This window comes from Scomber japonicus, chromosome 22 (genome assembly GCF_027409825.1).
Source record: "Scomber japonicus isolate fScoJap1 chromosome 22, fScoJap1.pri, whole genome shotgun sequence".
Taxonomy (NCBI): Eukaryota; Metazoa; Chordata; class Actinopteri; order Scombriformes; family Scombridae; genus Scomber; species Scomber japonicus.
In genome coordinates this window covers 9,372,103-9,385,684 of record NC_070599.1, presented here as the reverse complement: position 1 = coordinate 9,385,684, position 13,582 = coordinate 9,372,103, and the positions used below count along the sequence as shown (strand labels likewise).

General features: G+C 39.8%; 1 protein-coding gene and 2 non-coding genes across 3 annotated transcripts; 2 read left to right on the top strand and 1 right to left on the bottom strand.

Annotated features, from left to right (window-relative positions):
* The first annotated feature begins 2,542 nt into the window (after positions 1-2,542).
* LOC128384843 (U1 spliceosomal RNA) lies at positions 2,543-2,706 on the top strand. Its single transcript, XR_008324575.1, has one exon. It is a non-coding gene; the product is annotated as a U1 spliceosomal RNA (small nuclear RNA).
* Positions 2,707-4,973: 2,267 nt separating this feature from the next.
* LOC128384842 (U1 spliceosomal RNA) lies at positions 4,974-5,138 on the top strand. The gene has a single exon (XR_008324574.1). It is a non-coding gene; the product is annotated as a U1 spliceosomal RNA (small nuclear RNA).
* A 1,535-nt stretch (positions 5,139-6,673) lies between these two features.
* tmem88b (transmembrane protein 88 b) lies at positions 6,674-13,215 on the bottom strand. The gene is made up of 3 exons (XM_053343895.1): positions 12,750-13,215; positions 10,428-10,841; positions 6,674-7,420 (listed from the first exon to the last, which is right to left on the bottom strand). The coding sequence occupies exons 2-3, from the start codon at positions 10,833-10,835 to the stop codon at positions 7,136-7,138; spliced, it is 693 nt and encodes a 230-aa protein (XP_053199870.1). The 5' UTR covers positions 10,836-10,841; positions 12,750-13,215; the 3' UTR covers positions 6,674-7,135.
* Positions 13,216-13,582: the final 367 nt, after the last annotated feature.

The following is a 13,582-nucleotide window of genomic DNA, read 5'->3' as shown; positions in this document are numbered from 1 at the left end:
CACAGCTCCTCTTGTCCTCCTTGACTAGTGTTCTACCTGTGTTGTCTATGGCTGCACGCTATCCTTTCTGTTCTGTTTTTCCTTCTCCTCTTGACCTCCTTCCCACAGAGAGGCTTAGCAGGTTTACCTGGCTAAACGTGCAGCCAACGATTAGGAAGCAAAACGTGTAAAGTCAGTGTGACTGACGTCACACGTTTTGGCTCAGACCCCAGCTTCAAATGTTGCTTATTTCAGGGCTCTTGTGATTGAAATGAGTTTCATTTTTATGAATTCTTTTAGCTGTGCTGAGTTAACCAAAATAGTCATACATTTTGCCATTGTTACTTATGGATGGCATTATAGTGAGAATAAATTACTCCCCTTTTTGCTGAGTACAGGGTGAAGCTCCCTCAACAATCCTTTGGGGTTCCTGGACCCCACTTTGAGAACTATTAAAATGTTTTTAATCCAGTGGCTTAATGTGATTTTGTCAAACCAGGTGTTTGTTATGATGGATGTAATTAAACTTTAGTGTTAATACATGAGTTTATATTTGCCTTCTTTTATTGCCTGTCATGACTTTTAATATACATATTGTTAACTCATTTTTTAAGGAATTTGTCATTATTATTTTTTTGTATAAATTCACCAACAACATGAAACATGTAACTACGTTTTCTTTTACGTTCAAGAAATAATCAAAGGAGTTGATGTCCAACCTCTATTTCCGGGTGATTAGGGAAGCACGTGCACACGGTCGGCTCATTAAGTTTTTTTTTTTTTTTCACCTGTCCCTTGCACGTGCCGTTACCAGTGCTCGTTATTAGCAATAAAAATAAATATGCAATATCTATGAAACGCTTTATGGAATACATATTTTGCCCCTGGAGCAATGGCTGGGACATGATGGACATGAGTTAAAGTGGTCCAGTCTTCTGTTACTTCATAAATGGCGTCTTCCCCAAACTTTCTCCATCCAGGTGAGCATGGCGCAGAAAGAAATTAAACTTCATAGCGTATAGCCTACAAATAACGTAACTCGGTAATATGTCCATTTTTATGTGCATACAAAAATAATTTTGAGTTGATATAGGTAATAGTCGACGGTTTTTAAAATTTTATTTCAAGGTGCAATTACCCACTAGGAGGTCATGAGCGGAGTGTGAGGGATGTAGGCCGCGTTTTGGCCCCAAGTTGCTTTGAATTTAGTGAATTATTGTCATAACGTTGACTGCTTTTTCTTCATGGGTCTGATAGTTATTTGAGAGGTGCTGTAGGGCTCTTAACTCAGTGACATAACAGGGTGGTTTTCGCTAGGCTACTCGAGCAATTCCTTACTTTTCTTTTAAATTACTAATTTAAATCTCACACATAACAGTAAGATACAGTTTGACATTTTACTACTACTTAATAGGCTAATTATAATTTACTCTAACTCTAACATGTGTGGGACTGATGCACAATAACTTATATCAAACGTTATTTGTTGTACACATTAGTGTTATTAGGATAATGAGTTTCATCACTTTAACGTAGTGACTCACTCATGGAAAGCACATATGCACTATGGTGTACTTATGCTCCTCCACTTGATGGCGCCAAAGCCTAATGTTATGTGTCATTATGTTATAAAATAATTAATCATGGGGCATATACACATTATCTGGTTGCTTAGTTTGTTTCGCAGACACCTAATTTTTCTGCAGCAGTGGATTATCAGACAGACAGTTTGCCCACTTATCATTAAAAAAAGGGAAATAGCTGAAATGTCATGTGATGATAAAGAAGCCTAAAACAGAATGGGAAAAGTAATGTTAATGTTTTGTACGCGCGCGCGCGTGTGTGTGTGTGTGTGTGTGTGTATAAAAAGCTCCTCACGGTCCGCTTTTCTTGTTGCAGAGGGATGTAGATTAATAGAGGATAAAGTCGGCTAATGTGTGTTTAGAGAAAGTAATATTATCAGCGGTGCTTCTGTGGAAACAAATGCCACGAAAACGTAAAAAGGCAATTCTCACTAGAAGCAACATTTACGCCAAGTGAGACTTGCAGAGTTGAGTGTGTATCCTGGGATTGTTTATTGAGCCCAAATATTAACAAAACAAAGTATTACGTCACATCCGGACACTGCAGCAAAGCGCGAAGGGAAACGAAAGCACTAACTAACCACATTAAATGTTATTTGTTGTTTATAATAATGTTATATATTATTATATATTATACGGCCCGAACCCGAGTCTAATATCATTTGATAATAACTACAGTCGAATTCTACAATCCGATTGGGTCAATGTCTACAGTCACTGTAGACTCTGGACCAATCAGGAGGCTCACTGTCTACGGTCACTGTAGACCTTGCATTAATTTGAACAAGATATCTCCACATTAAATGGAAATGTAAGGAAAAAAATGATAGTTGGTAATGTTAAACGACCCGTACACGCGTTTAATACAATTTGATAATGACTCTGTACAGAAAATTTAATCATTGTTTTTTATTGTGTGACACCGTCAGTCTAAGTAATATGTGGCTGAATGACTCCTCTCTGTCTGTCTCCAACAACTCATACTTACCTGGCAGGGGAGATACCATGATCATGTAGGTGGTTCACCCATGGTGAGGCTTAACCATTGCACAACCGGTTTTTGCTGACCCGTGCGAATTCTCCAAATGTGGGAATCTCGACTGCATAATTTGTGATAGTGGGGACTGCGTTCGCGCTATCCCCTGATAATTTGTTCAAAGAAAATTGATTAACATGAAGCACTTTGTTCTTCATTATCAGCGTCCCACTGCAAGTTTACTGTGTAGGTAAGGAGTGGAGTATGAAATGTTGTTAAAGCACTAAAGTAATATGAAGTTGTATTGCAGATGGTTCACCTTTTCATTACTGTAATTTCATAAAATAAACTATTATCAAAACGGATTACTTCAGCTCTAATGCAGGGGTGTTAAACTCATTTTAATTAAAGGACCACATATAGCATTTTATCTCAAGTGGGCTGGACCAGTAAAACCATTGTTTAATAACCAATCAATAATACATAATATAACTTAACTAAACCATCTATTTACAAAACAGATGAATTGCCTGAGATGACTGAAGAAATATGATTTCAACAATATGATTAGTCTTTTTTTCAGATTATGTTGCACAGAAACTGCTGATTGATGTTCAATATATGAATATTTTAAATATATTCATAGTTTTTTTCCTAGTATTGTTTTCTGGTAAGGGTGTTAAAAAAACCTGAAGCAGCAATGTACATGAAGTAGGCTCCTCAACTTGCTCCTGAAACCTGGTTTCATACTATTACTAAGTTATTGAGTGGGCTGTATTAGACCCCTCCGCGGGCCAGTTCTGACCGTATGTTTGAAACCCCTGCTCTAATGAATCTGAATCAGGCTCTAATTAATGTGAAATAATTATTATCTTTATGTATTTGCTATGTGAGCACAGGGATTTGTGTAGATTACTCTTTATAAATGTTTTATTATGCTTAAAATGCTGTGTAAAGCTCTCTATTTAAAATACAGGTTATTATTGTACAGATGCAGTCAGACCTAAATAAATCACTTTGAAAAGACAGGTTACATGACTGTGTGGAAATATTTATTAATAGTTATTAGCCAGTGTTCAATGTAATTCAGCATACAAGTCACACTATACAGTTTAATATTTAATTGCCATCTGTCCATAAGGTTTTATTTCCAGTGGATGGGAAGGTTGCACAAGTCATAAATTCATCACATAGCAATGTATTTTTTTTTTTTTTTTTTGTCATTTGCTCCCAGGGAACCTAGTTTTGGTAGACACCCCACTAGACAGATATTTCAATGTCAGAGTCCATTCAGTCTTACCTAGCTGAATTAAAGATTCGACATTCACTCATGGTAGGAAACAGTTAGAACCTGTTGATTTGGAGAAGCTCTTAGGATACACATGGAAAAAGTCATTGAAATTCTCTGCTAAAAACACTGTTTTGCATAGCACTGTCCCCAAAGGTTTCACTGACCTTAATAGAAAATTATGTGGCATGCCCCGGCAAAATTGTAAGAGTATGCTGTGCTCTTAAAAGTGTCTCTGAATCTGTTGTTCCCTTTCATACAAGCCCAGCTGCTACTTTAATACTCATAAATAAATATCTGGTAGCTTCAGTAGTGAGGCTGTAAGACTTAGCACATTTTTCTCATCAGGGACACTGAACGTTTTTATGTCTTTCCTATTCTACTGCTTCTGTGAGTAAAGATGTTGATGGTCCTGGTAGATGATAGCACGACAGCTTTTGGCACATAGGATGATGCATACTTTGACAGGAGAGCCACGATTACACTAAACTACCCGCAGCTTATGCTAACGTAAACTAAGATGAAGTGACATTTACGCTTCCATTCACGATAAAGCACGAATCCAGTCCAGAGTAGGAGGATGGAGTGTAGATCAGGTAATTGTAGACGTCTGGATACTGTCCGTTCCGACTGTTTTTGTATTCTTGAAAAGCATCCCGGTTATATTAAAATGGTCTAATGGTTTAATCGACCGTTTATAAAACGGAGTGCTTGTTGTAATTAACATGCGCAATAAACTCTGACGGCTTGCAAATCGTCGCTGGCGTCATTGAGTTTTTCCAACATGGCGGGGTAAACAAAACGAGTCACGTGATTCCCGAAGCTCTATTTGATTGGTAGGCTACAGTCGAGCTCTACAATCCGATTGGGTCAAAGTCTACCGTCACTGTAGACTCTGGACCATTCAGAAGACGTAACTGTCTACGGTCACTAGACTATGCATTAATTTGAAGAAGATATCTCCACATTAAATGGAAATGTAAGGAAAAAAATGATAGTTGGTAATGTTAAACGACCCGTACACGCGTTTAGTACAATTTGATAATGACTCTGTACAGAAAATGTAATCATTGCTTTTATTGTGTGACACCGTCAGTCTAAGTAATATGTGGCTGAATGACTCCTCTCTGTCTGTTTCTAACAACTCATACTTACCTGGCAGGGGAGATACCATGATCATGTAGGTGGTTCACCCATGGTGAGGCATAACCATTGCACAACCGGTTTTTGCTGACCCGTGCGAATTCCCCAAATGTGGGAATCTCGACTGCATAATTTGTGATAGTGGGGACTGCGTTCGCGCTATCCCCTAATAAGTTGTTCAATGAAAAATGACTGAAAAATGTCGTCGCAGTTAATGGTTAGTGTACTGATAGTATGCTGTCACTAGAAAGGAGAACCATTTTACTATTAAGACTATGAATGAATATGAAGTAGTTGTGTTGAAGATGGTTCACTGTTACAAAGCATGTGATGGTCAAATAGCAACGTCTACTGAGCAAGTGTTGACACTGCATTTGTATGGATGGATTCAATATTACTGATTTCATCACTATTATTTTGTTTAATTGTCTATTATTATTATTGTTGTTGTTATCTTGTCTATTATTATTATTATTATTATTGTTGTTGTTGTTGTTATCTTGTCTATTGTTATTATTATTATTATTGTTATCATTATTATAATTAACAGATTAATTCAGGCTCAAATGTGAAATTTGTCAGACAGCTCTCTACTATGTATAGGACAGCTATAAAAGGATGTGAAATTACTCAGTGAAGAAGAGAAGAATCTGAAAAAAGAAAAGTTCAGTAAATAAATGCATCATGTAGTACAGAATTAACATCATATTCTGTTAAGACTCATGTGTCTCATGTGTACAGTATAAATGAACAAAGCTATGAAGGAAGGATAGTGCCATATATCCAAAGAAGAGCAGACTATGATCTGCACTTGTAAAAACTGTTGTTCACAACTTGTGAAAGCCATGTTAGTTTGCTTGCAAACAATCTGTGCACGGTTCTTGGTTTTACCATGCTGCAGCTTTGTTTCAAGATTTCAAGATTATTGTTACTTACTTTGTTTTGGATTATGTTCTATAAATATATTCACACCAGAATAAGCAATGCATGGTGGTATTTTCATATATTATATAGAGTTTAAACCATACACAAATACACTGAATGTAAAGTCAATTATATTTGGTTTACAGTCATTTCTGCGTCCTGCATCGTCCTTTTTTAGCAGTGATTTTCAAAATGTATTATTCAAAGGAAAAGAAAGCAGAATATCAAGGTATGTAACTTGTGAGGGTCTTCATTCACTGCTTCATTCAGATGAGGTTAATACATTGTAGACTCACTGCCTTTAGTGTACTTGTGTTCTACTAGGAGTGCTGCAAGTTGTCACCTGTTTTTTTTCCCACACTCAGTATATTTTTATTATAATTATGGTTACATTATTATCACATGCTATGTCATTTTTAAGTCCTGTTTGTTGACCTCTTGGGGGAGACATTAACCACTCAGTCAAGCCAACCATAGCTGAGGCTCGGTGTGCTGTGTGAGACTGGTTTTACTAACACGTATTTATACACATTTTTATGTTTCTCAAGGGACATAACAATAGCAACTGCCTGTTATTTCACAGAAAAGCTGCGTGGCTTTGGCAGTACCCAGAAGTGTTTTTGAACTGTGTGTTCACTAACATTTAGTGTTGGCTCGTAGTGAGGCCAGTTTGTTTGCCCCTTAGCTTGGAACAGTCTTACATAATGCCTTCCTGTTCCTAGAAGCAGCTCAACCCATCCCATCCTACTACAGGACACAACGCCAGCTGGATCCAAAAGCTTTATTTATAAAAATGAAATAACACAAGAAATTGCTGTCACAGTTTGACATTAAAAACTACTCTAGACAATAAATGAAGGTTGTTCATTAATAACAAATTAATAATAATAATAATTATGAATGTGATAAGATACAATTATGTTTAGTGTCAATGTAACCAAGGTGTGCTATTCCCTGTGACTGATTCAGGAACGTTAAGGTGGTATGCATCTTTGTACACATTAAATAATGTATTTGACCTGGGCATGTGCCTTAAATATCTTGCTTAGAGAATATATGCCATGTTTGCACTTATTCCTGTGCTCAATATTTAAAAAAAAACACAACAACAACAAAAAACACACCATTGTTGTAACTGGAAATGTCCAAGATAGTCGAATAACAGTTCCATTGGAATAATACCAACAAGGAAAATGACATGCTACTCCTCTCCCCTCTTTCCCCCTTCCTCCCACCTTCATCTCACACCCACACCTTTCCCTTTCCACCACCATCAGATCCATCGCGGCCACCACAGCAGCCGGTGCCAATGCCACGGTGCTGGGTGGCAGGCAGGTTTTTGTACACGGCCCGGCTGTACGGGATGAAGCATAGGCCCAGCTGGAGGTGTCGGGCCAGGCGGCAGTAGGCAGCCAGCGCCAAGACCAGCAAAGGAGTGACCAAGAGGAAGCCCACCACAAGCAGAGCCACGCAGCCTCCATCAGACAGCAGGTCCGAGCAGTAGGGGGTCGTCCCGTGAGGGCGGACCTGGAGAGAAGAGGACAGACAGAGCAGTTGGGATGATTCAGAGGTGAGTTTGTTCCTCAGCCAAAGTGTCACCTAAGTTAACCTTTTTTAACCTTTTTTAACCTGGGTAGCCTTATTTAGAGATGCCTTAATCCCTCCCCTCCCAGGCAGTCACACACATTCACACCAGTATACTCACAGTCTTAAGTGTTGAACACTAAGCAGCTGGAGCACTTTGGCCCCAGTGGAGGAGTCCCCACCCAGAATTATTCTGTTGATCTGATTCTCAAACCAGCTGCATAACAGTAACAAACCTATTTTCTTGTGATCTGATTTTTTTTTATTACCTTACGTTGTATCATTGCTTGGGCAAAAGTGAAACAATACAACTGGGCAGGCCTGCAGCTGGTAGTTTTCTACTTCGAGGACACTTCAGCAAGGCAGATGCTAAGGTAACAGTGGCCATGCTGTGAAAGATCTCTTTCCAAATGAGGTAACTCATATTTTACAATGTTTGCCAGGAGAGATAATATATGATGCAAATGTAGTAGATTTACAGCCTTTCATCACTGTCTCTATCCTATATCACAGTTACTGCATAGTGTTTTACTCAGTTCTTACTGTTCATATATTGCAGTTGAAAAGATTAGTTGATAGTTAGAAGATTTGGTGCCAACTTCTCAAATTTCAGATTTTCATATTTCTCTTTAAATACCTTTTTAGCTTCAGTTTTTGAACACTTTAAAAATCAAACAATAAACTGATTAATCAAGAAAATAAGCAGAAGATGAATCATTGGTTGGAGCCGTAGTGTATAGAACTTGAACTATTTAAACCTCTAAGTGAAGTGCACTGAAGACCAGATAAGGACAGAAAATGACCTGGTCTTTATGGTATGTGTGTAAGAGGTGACGACAGACACCAGTTGGTCTGTGAATTAATTCTCACTCAAGTACGTACTGAATACTGAATCTTTTAAATGAACAAATATGAAAAGATTCAACCTTCATAGAACTTTGGTAGACACTACTATGAACCATCATCACTTTGTGGAGTAGATATAAAGATGGTGAACAGCATATACTGAATGTCGAAGCATGCACATTTGTTATTGAGAAATAAAGCAGGGGAGTACAAGTGGAGGTGAAAGGGTCAGGATTTTGAGTGTGGTGGAGGAGTGGAGAGACAGCAGGCCTGAATCATCCCTATCTGCCCACGGAAGATGAGTAAAAAGGGTTGCATGGTAGGTTAGAGGGAAGAGGACTGACAAAGTACTTGCCAAGCTAGAAAGTTAAAAATCAATGTGTCTCTGAAAATCATTGATCTCTAAGATGAATCAGGATAAAGTTAAAGTTGGTTGATTGAAAATTGTGTTGATTTCTGACAAGTTGGTATACGTTTTATTACACATCTTCAGACCCTCCAAGCCTTGAAAGTTTCTAAAGTTGTATAATAAAGCATTTGACCATTTTCTAAGTGTCTGTAATTGTGGAGCTTTCACACAAAAGTATAGAAACATTATACTCCTGTGTCCTGATAAATGTAGTTATTTCTGACTAGACAGAGATGCCAACTGGGGAGGGGAAGTAAAACATTTAGGAGGGCGGTAGTCAGGGAAAGATTAAGTGAGAGATGGTTTTAACTACAGTACATGGTTGTAAAAAAAAAAAAGTTGATGGTATAGGAGGGTGCAGGGGAATGTCAAGGGTAGGAGTTGTAACAGATAAGGCTCAACACAAGTATGCCATGTTTGTTTTTACATAGTAAGGCCTGCTATATGACTCCAGATCCCAGCCAGGGTTTGAAGATGAAGACCATAAAGGCTGGACTGTTGTTTTCTCATGTGAATCGCCTCTATCATATTTTTGGATGACTTTTAAAAACAGAATTCCCTCAAACATACTTAGCCTATCTGAGTCTATTCTATATAAAGTTGTACAAGGAACCTTAAATAGTGTTGTGTCTTTCTTTTTCCACTATTCTTTTTTCCTCTTTTGATCCCCCCCCCCCCCTCTCTCCATCCTCCCATGTCCTGGTTAATCCCCCACTAAGCCGCTGTCACATGAGGTCTAATTGTGAGAGAATTCTGGTCTCTCTAGTCATTAAAAAGATGGTTGACCATTGGTATGTGTTAAAAGTCTGTGAACCACGATGACTTAATGGGTTAGTGCAGGTTAATGCTTTCTGACTGATGGTTCAGATACGCTGTTTGGTTTTAGTTACTTTTTATATTATCAGATGTTCTCATCACAGTCTGCACATTTTCATATTTTATCTTTTGTGAAGTGTCCTTTCATTCCCAGCTGGTTACCAAGCAGTCTTTTTCTGCTCTGATGTTTAGCTTCCTAGATTCCTGACCCTTCGTCCCCCCTCCAGTCCACCCACCTCCTCAACATCTGAGGGAAACTCAGACTTGTGTGATTTTCTAAAACCTCTCATCACTAATGGGGCCAAACCCCACCTTTAAGCCCCAGGCAGAACTATTTCAAACTTTTGGATCAAAGTATAAAGATTAGGACTCTTACTCTCTTACAAAAAAAAGGATAAATCTCCCCGTTCCTCTCATCTTTTGTTTGGATGTAGCAAATATTTATGTAAACATTTATTCTCGCATCAAGAACTTGGACAAACTAAAAATGGAAATGTGAAAAGCAGAGAAAAGAAATAGTGCATTGGCAAGTCTTTCAGGTGTAGAGGTTTATCACCATCACATCTAATCATCTAATAAAGACTTTGTGAAGTTTTCCAAGAAACATATTTGTTGCCCTATATCAATGGGTGCAGTCATTGTTGTTTGTTGCAGTACATGTACTGAGAGGACAAAGAGAGAGCCTAATGCTGAGAATGAAGCGGCAAAAATAAATCAAATATTTGTGTAAAAAAGTGTATAGACAAATATTACAGTATGCCTTTTGAGCAGGCTGTTCTTAATGTGACTTCTCATTGGTGAGTCATATGAGCATGAGATGATATGAGGTGAAAAAGCATGAATACATGAATGCAGTGTGAACTCTCTGGTTTTGCTTACTGTAGAGTGGCAGAGGAAGCCAAACACCACCATAACAATGGCTGGCGTCAGGATGGTCCCAAACACCACCCCGGCAAGGCAGGCATTGATTGCAGCGATCACAAGGTTCTGAGCCGTCACCAGCACCGAGCAGGCCCAGCAGTCCAGGGACCCCCGCAGCTCTAGAGGAGCTTCACTGCCCCCACCACCGCTCTCAGCTGCAGAATAAGGAGGAGGTACGACCACACGCGAAGGTGTGTCTCTGCCCCCACCCATAGCAGTGGTGGAAGCCAGAGAGTTGGAGTGGAGGAGGTGCGGGTGGTGGTGGTGGTTGTTGTGATGATGATGGTGGTGATGAGGTGGCAGTTCTTCAGACAGGTCCAAGGCCTGATGGTGAGCCCCCTTCTCTAGAGTACCACTCATACTCATACTGAACTGTGAACAAAGTAAACAGAAGGGTGTAATATGGAAATGTAATGTTGATCTGAGCTGATGATAGAATTACCATGATCACCGTGGTTACACATCACATTTAGTGGTAAAACCATCTTTAGAGAATGAATGAGTAATCTGGTGCCATAATTGCACATTTTTTTAAACTAATGAAATTCCAGTGTGAGTTCACCAAGGGGTTAGAGGGTTTATCTGTCAGGAAGCTAGCCTCGTGTGATGCAGTCTGTAAGGTGATGATTATCAGATAGCTGATTGGCCGAAAGGAAAGGGCCCCATAATTGCTATATGTTGTGTGTAGCTGAGAGATGAAGGCTAGCTGGCATCAAAGTGTGTTTGTGTACATGGGCGTGTTGTCTGCACGTGTGCTTGTTTATATATGCTGTGTCTGTGTGGTAGAGATGCTTTTAAAGATGGAAGTTCAGCCTCAATCACTGTCAGCCTTTAATCAGAAAACAACTGCTCTGACTTCATAGATTGAACTAATATCCTCCATGTGGAATGTAAGAATGTGTATAATGTAGAAAAACTCGATGATGGCGTCAAAAGCATTACGATTCATATGTTGTGATCATGGCGTGACACTGGCAGCTAGGGTTAGGGTTGTGTTTTGTCCAAGTTCATACATTCAGATTTGGAGACCAAGCCCGTCAGACAGGAAATGTGTGATGTAGTTTTTAGTCATATGTATGGTTCTGTGTTGCAACAGGTCTGATGTGGTGCACAGCTGTGTCTGGTACAGGACATCCTCACTTCTCAGAGGTCAGGAGACAGGGATGCTCTGACTGAATAGGGGGCTTCTGTGAGTAACAGGGCCAGGTCAACTGCCAGAAAACTAGTGCAATGGAAATATCCCACTAATGATGTCATAGCTAACCAGTCAGCCTGATATTTTAGCCAACCAGACAGGTTGGATAGGTCGGATTTTCATACCGTTCTTAAATTGAAAATTTTGATATTGAAATGGTTGCAAGTCTGTCATGATAGTGTAACTGTTGAAGATGCAGTATCATGATTGTTTTAGTTCACACAATACTCAATACAAGTGTAGCAATTACTGCAGTGTACATTCAACAAGTTAGGAGAGGAGCCAAGGACACAACATCTTCATTGAGTCAATCCAATAGCCTGTCATCCAGCCAGCATGAGGCCAGACAGAGCCAAGCCCATACCTGCACCACCACTCATCAGATATTAGAATTGACAGGGGAAGACATTCATTACAACTCTGTCCTGGGTGCTGTCAGGTTGTTTATTATCCACGTTTGTCTGCCATTGTTTTTCAAGTGTTATTTAAGGTGGAAGGTCACGCAGGAAGGCCTGGCAGGAAAGTGTAATGCGCGCACGTGTGAGTGTGTGTGAGGTGATTCATTGTGCCCCCTCGCTGAAAATACATTTAGCTGCTCCACCCATTTTACACACTGTTCTTGTTTGAATAGAATTTTTTTGAGCAGCACGTCATGTTATTGTTTGACCCAGATTAAGGAATTCTAAATAAGGGAACTCTATGCAATGAAGTTAATGTAGCTACCACATGGTGTCATGCAGGTGTCTTTACCCAATACGTAGCCTTAATTGATTTTAAACTGTTTTCATAATCATGTGCTACTCAACCCATGCCCTGCTAGTTCTTATAGTGTTGTCATGTGTGGATGCTGCAGGGAGATTTTCTATTGTTCTATTATTGTATGAATCTATTGTCTGGAACAAAGCATCTGCAATAATTAATTCTATGTGTCTCAGACCTCGTAGACTTTCCTTTAAATTGAACATTAAAGAGGAACTTTTAGCCCTTTTTATCACTATAATCAGTTATGAGACCTCCAAAATATCTGAAGTGGGATAAGAATATTATAATTTAAATGAAAGACGATGCTGCATTTCTCTACTCACGTTGTGCTGTGGGGCCCGGTGGACCTCTTGCTGTTCCTCCTCCAGATTGTTGCTGTTTTCTCACGTCTTCTCAAGAACACTTCAGTCCAGTCAGTCCCACAGGCGCACGTTCTCCACGTCCTCCTAGTTTTCTCTTAATCCCTTCTACTCACAAGTTCTCACAAGTTCTCTATCTTTCTTTGTTGAAAGAGCTTTCATTCGATTTGTGAGGTTCCCTCCTAAAGTCTTATCTTTGTAGTGGTGGTATGTTGGTATGTTGGCTTCCTGCAGCTTTGCTTTCCTGCTGCTTCTTCTCTCTACTATCCAGAGTTGTCAGTGGAGCTGATTAAGTTCCAGAGTCTCTTGTTTTCTTTTCCACATGCAACATCCAATTCACATGCTGTGGTGATGAAGCAGCAGCTCAGAGATGCTCCCTCCTCAGCTGCTGAGAACCAACTTCACTGAGGTCTTTGTCTTAAGAAGTCAGATTTTTCTGTCTGCCCTCCTCTTTTTACCCCCCATTTGATTGAGTCCACCGTGCTGTCTGTCCTTCCCTCCCTCCCTCCTCCCATGCTCCCTGCATCCCTCCCTCCTCCCATGCTCCCTGCATCCATCTCTCTCTCTCTCTCTCTCTCTCTCTCTCTCTCTCTCTCTCTCTCTCTCTCTCTCTCTCTCTCTCTCTCTCTCTCTCTCTCTCTCTCTCTCTCTCTCCCTCTCCCTCTCCCTCTCTCTCTCTCTCTCTCTCTCTCCCTCTCCCTCTCCCTCTCCCTCCCACCCACCCACAAGGCTTATCAGCCCCCCTGCCTTTCTCCAACAACTCTTCTCAGCACATGCATTCCACCTCTCATATCCAG

Excerpts from the sequence above, each read along its gene's own strand:
- tmem88b (XM_053343895.1), bottom strand. The coding sequence starts at position 10,835 with ATGAGTATGAGTGGTACTCTAGAGAAGGGGGCTCACCATCAGGCCTTG. Across the intron at positions 7,421-10,427 it reads GCTTCCTCTGCCACTCTACA|GTCCGCCCTCACGGGACGAC; the intron begins GTAAGCAAAACC and ends TCTTCTCTCCAG.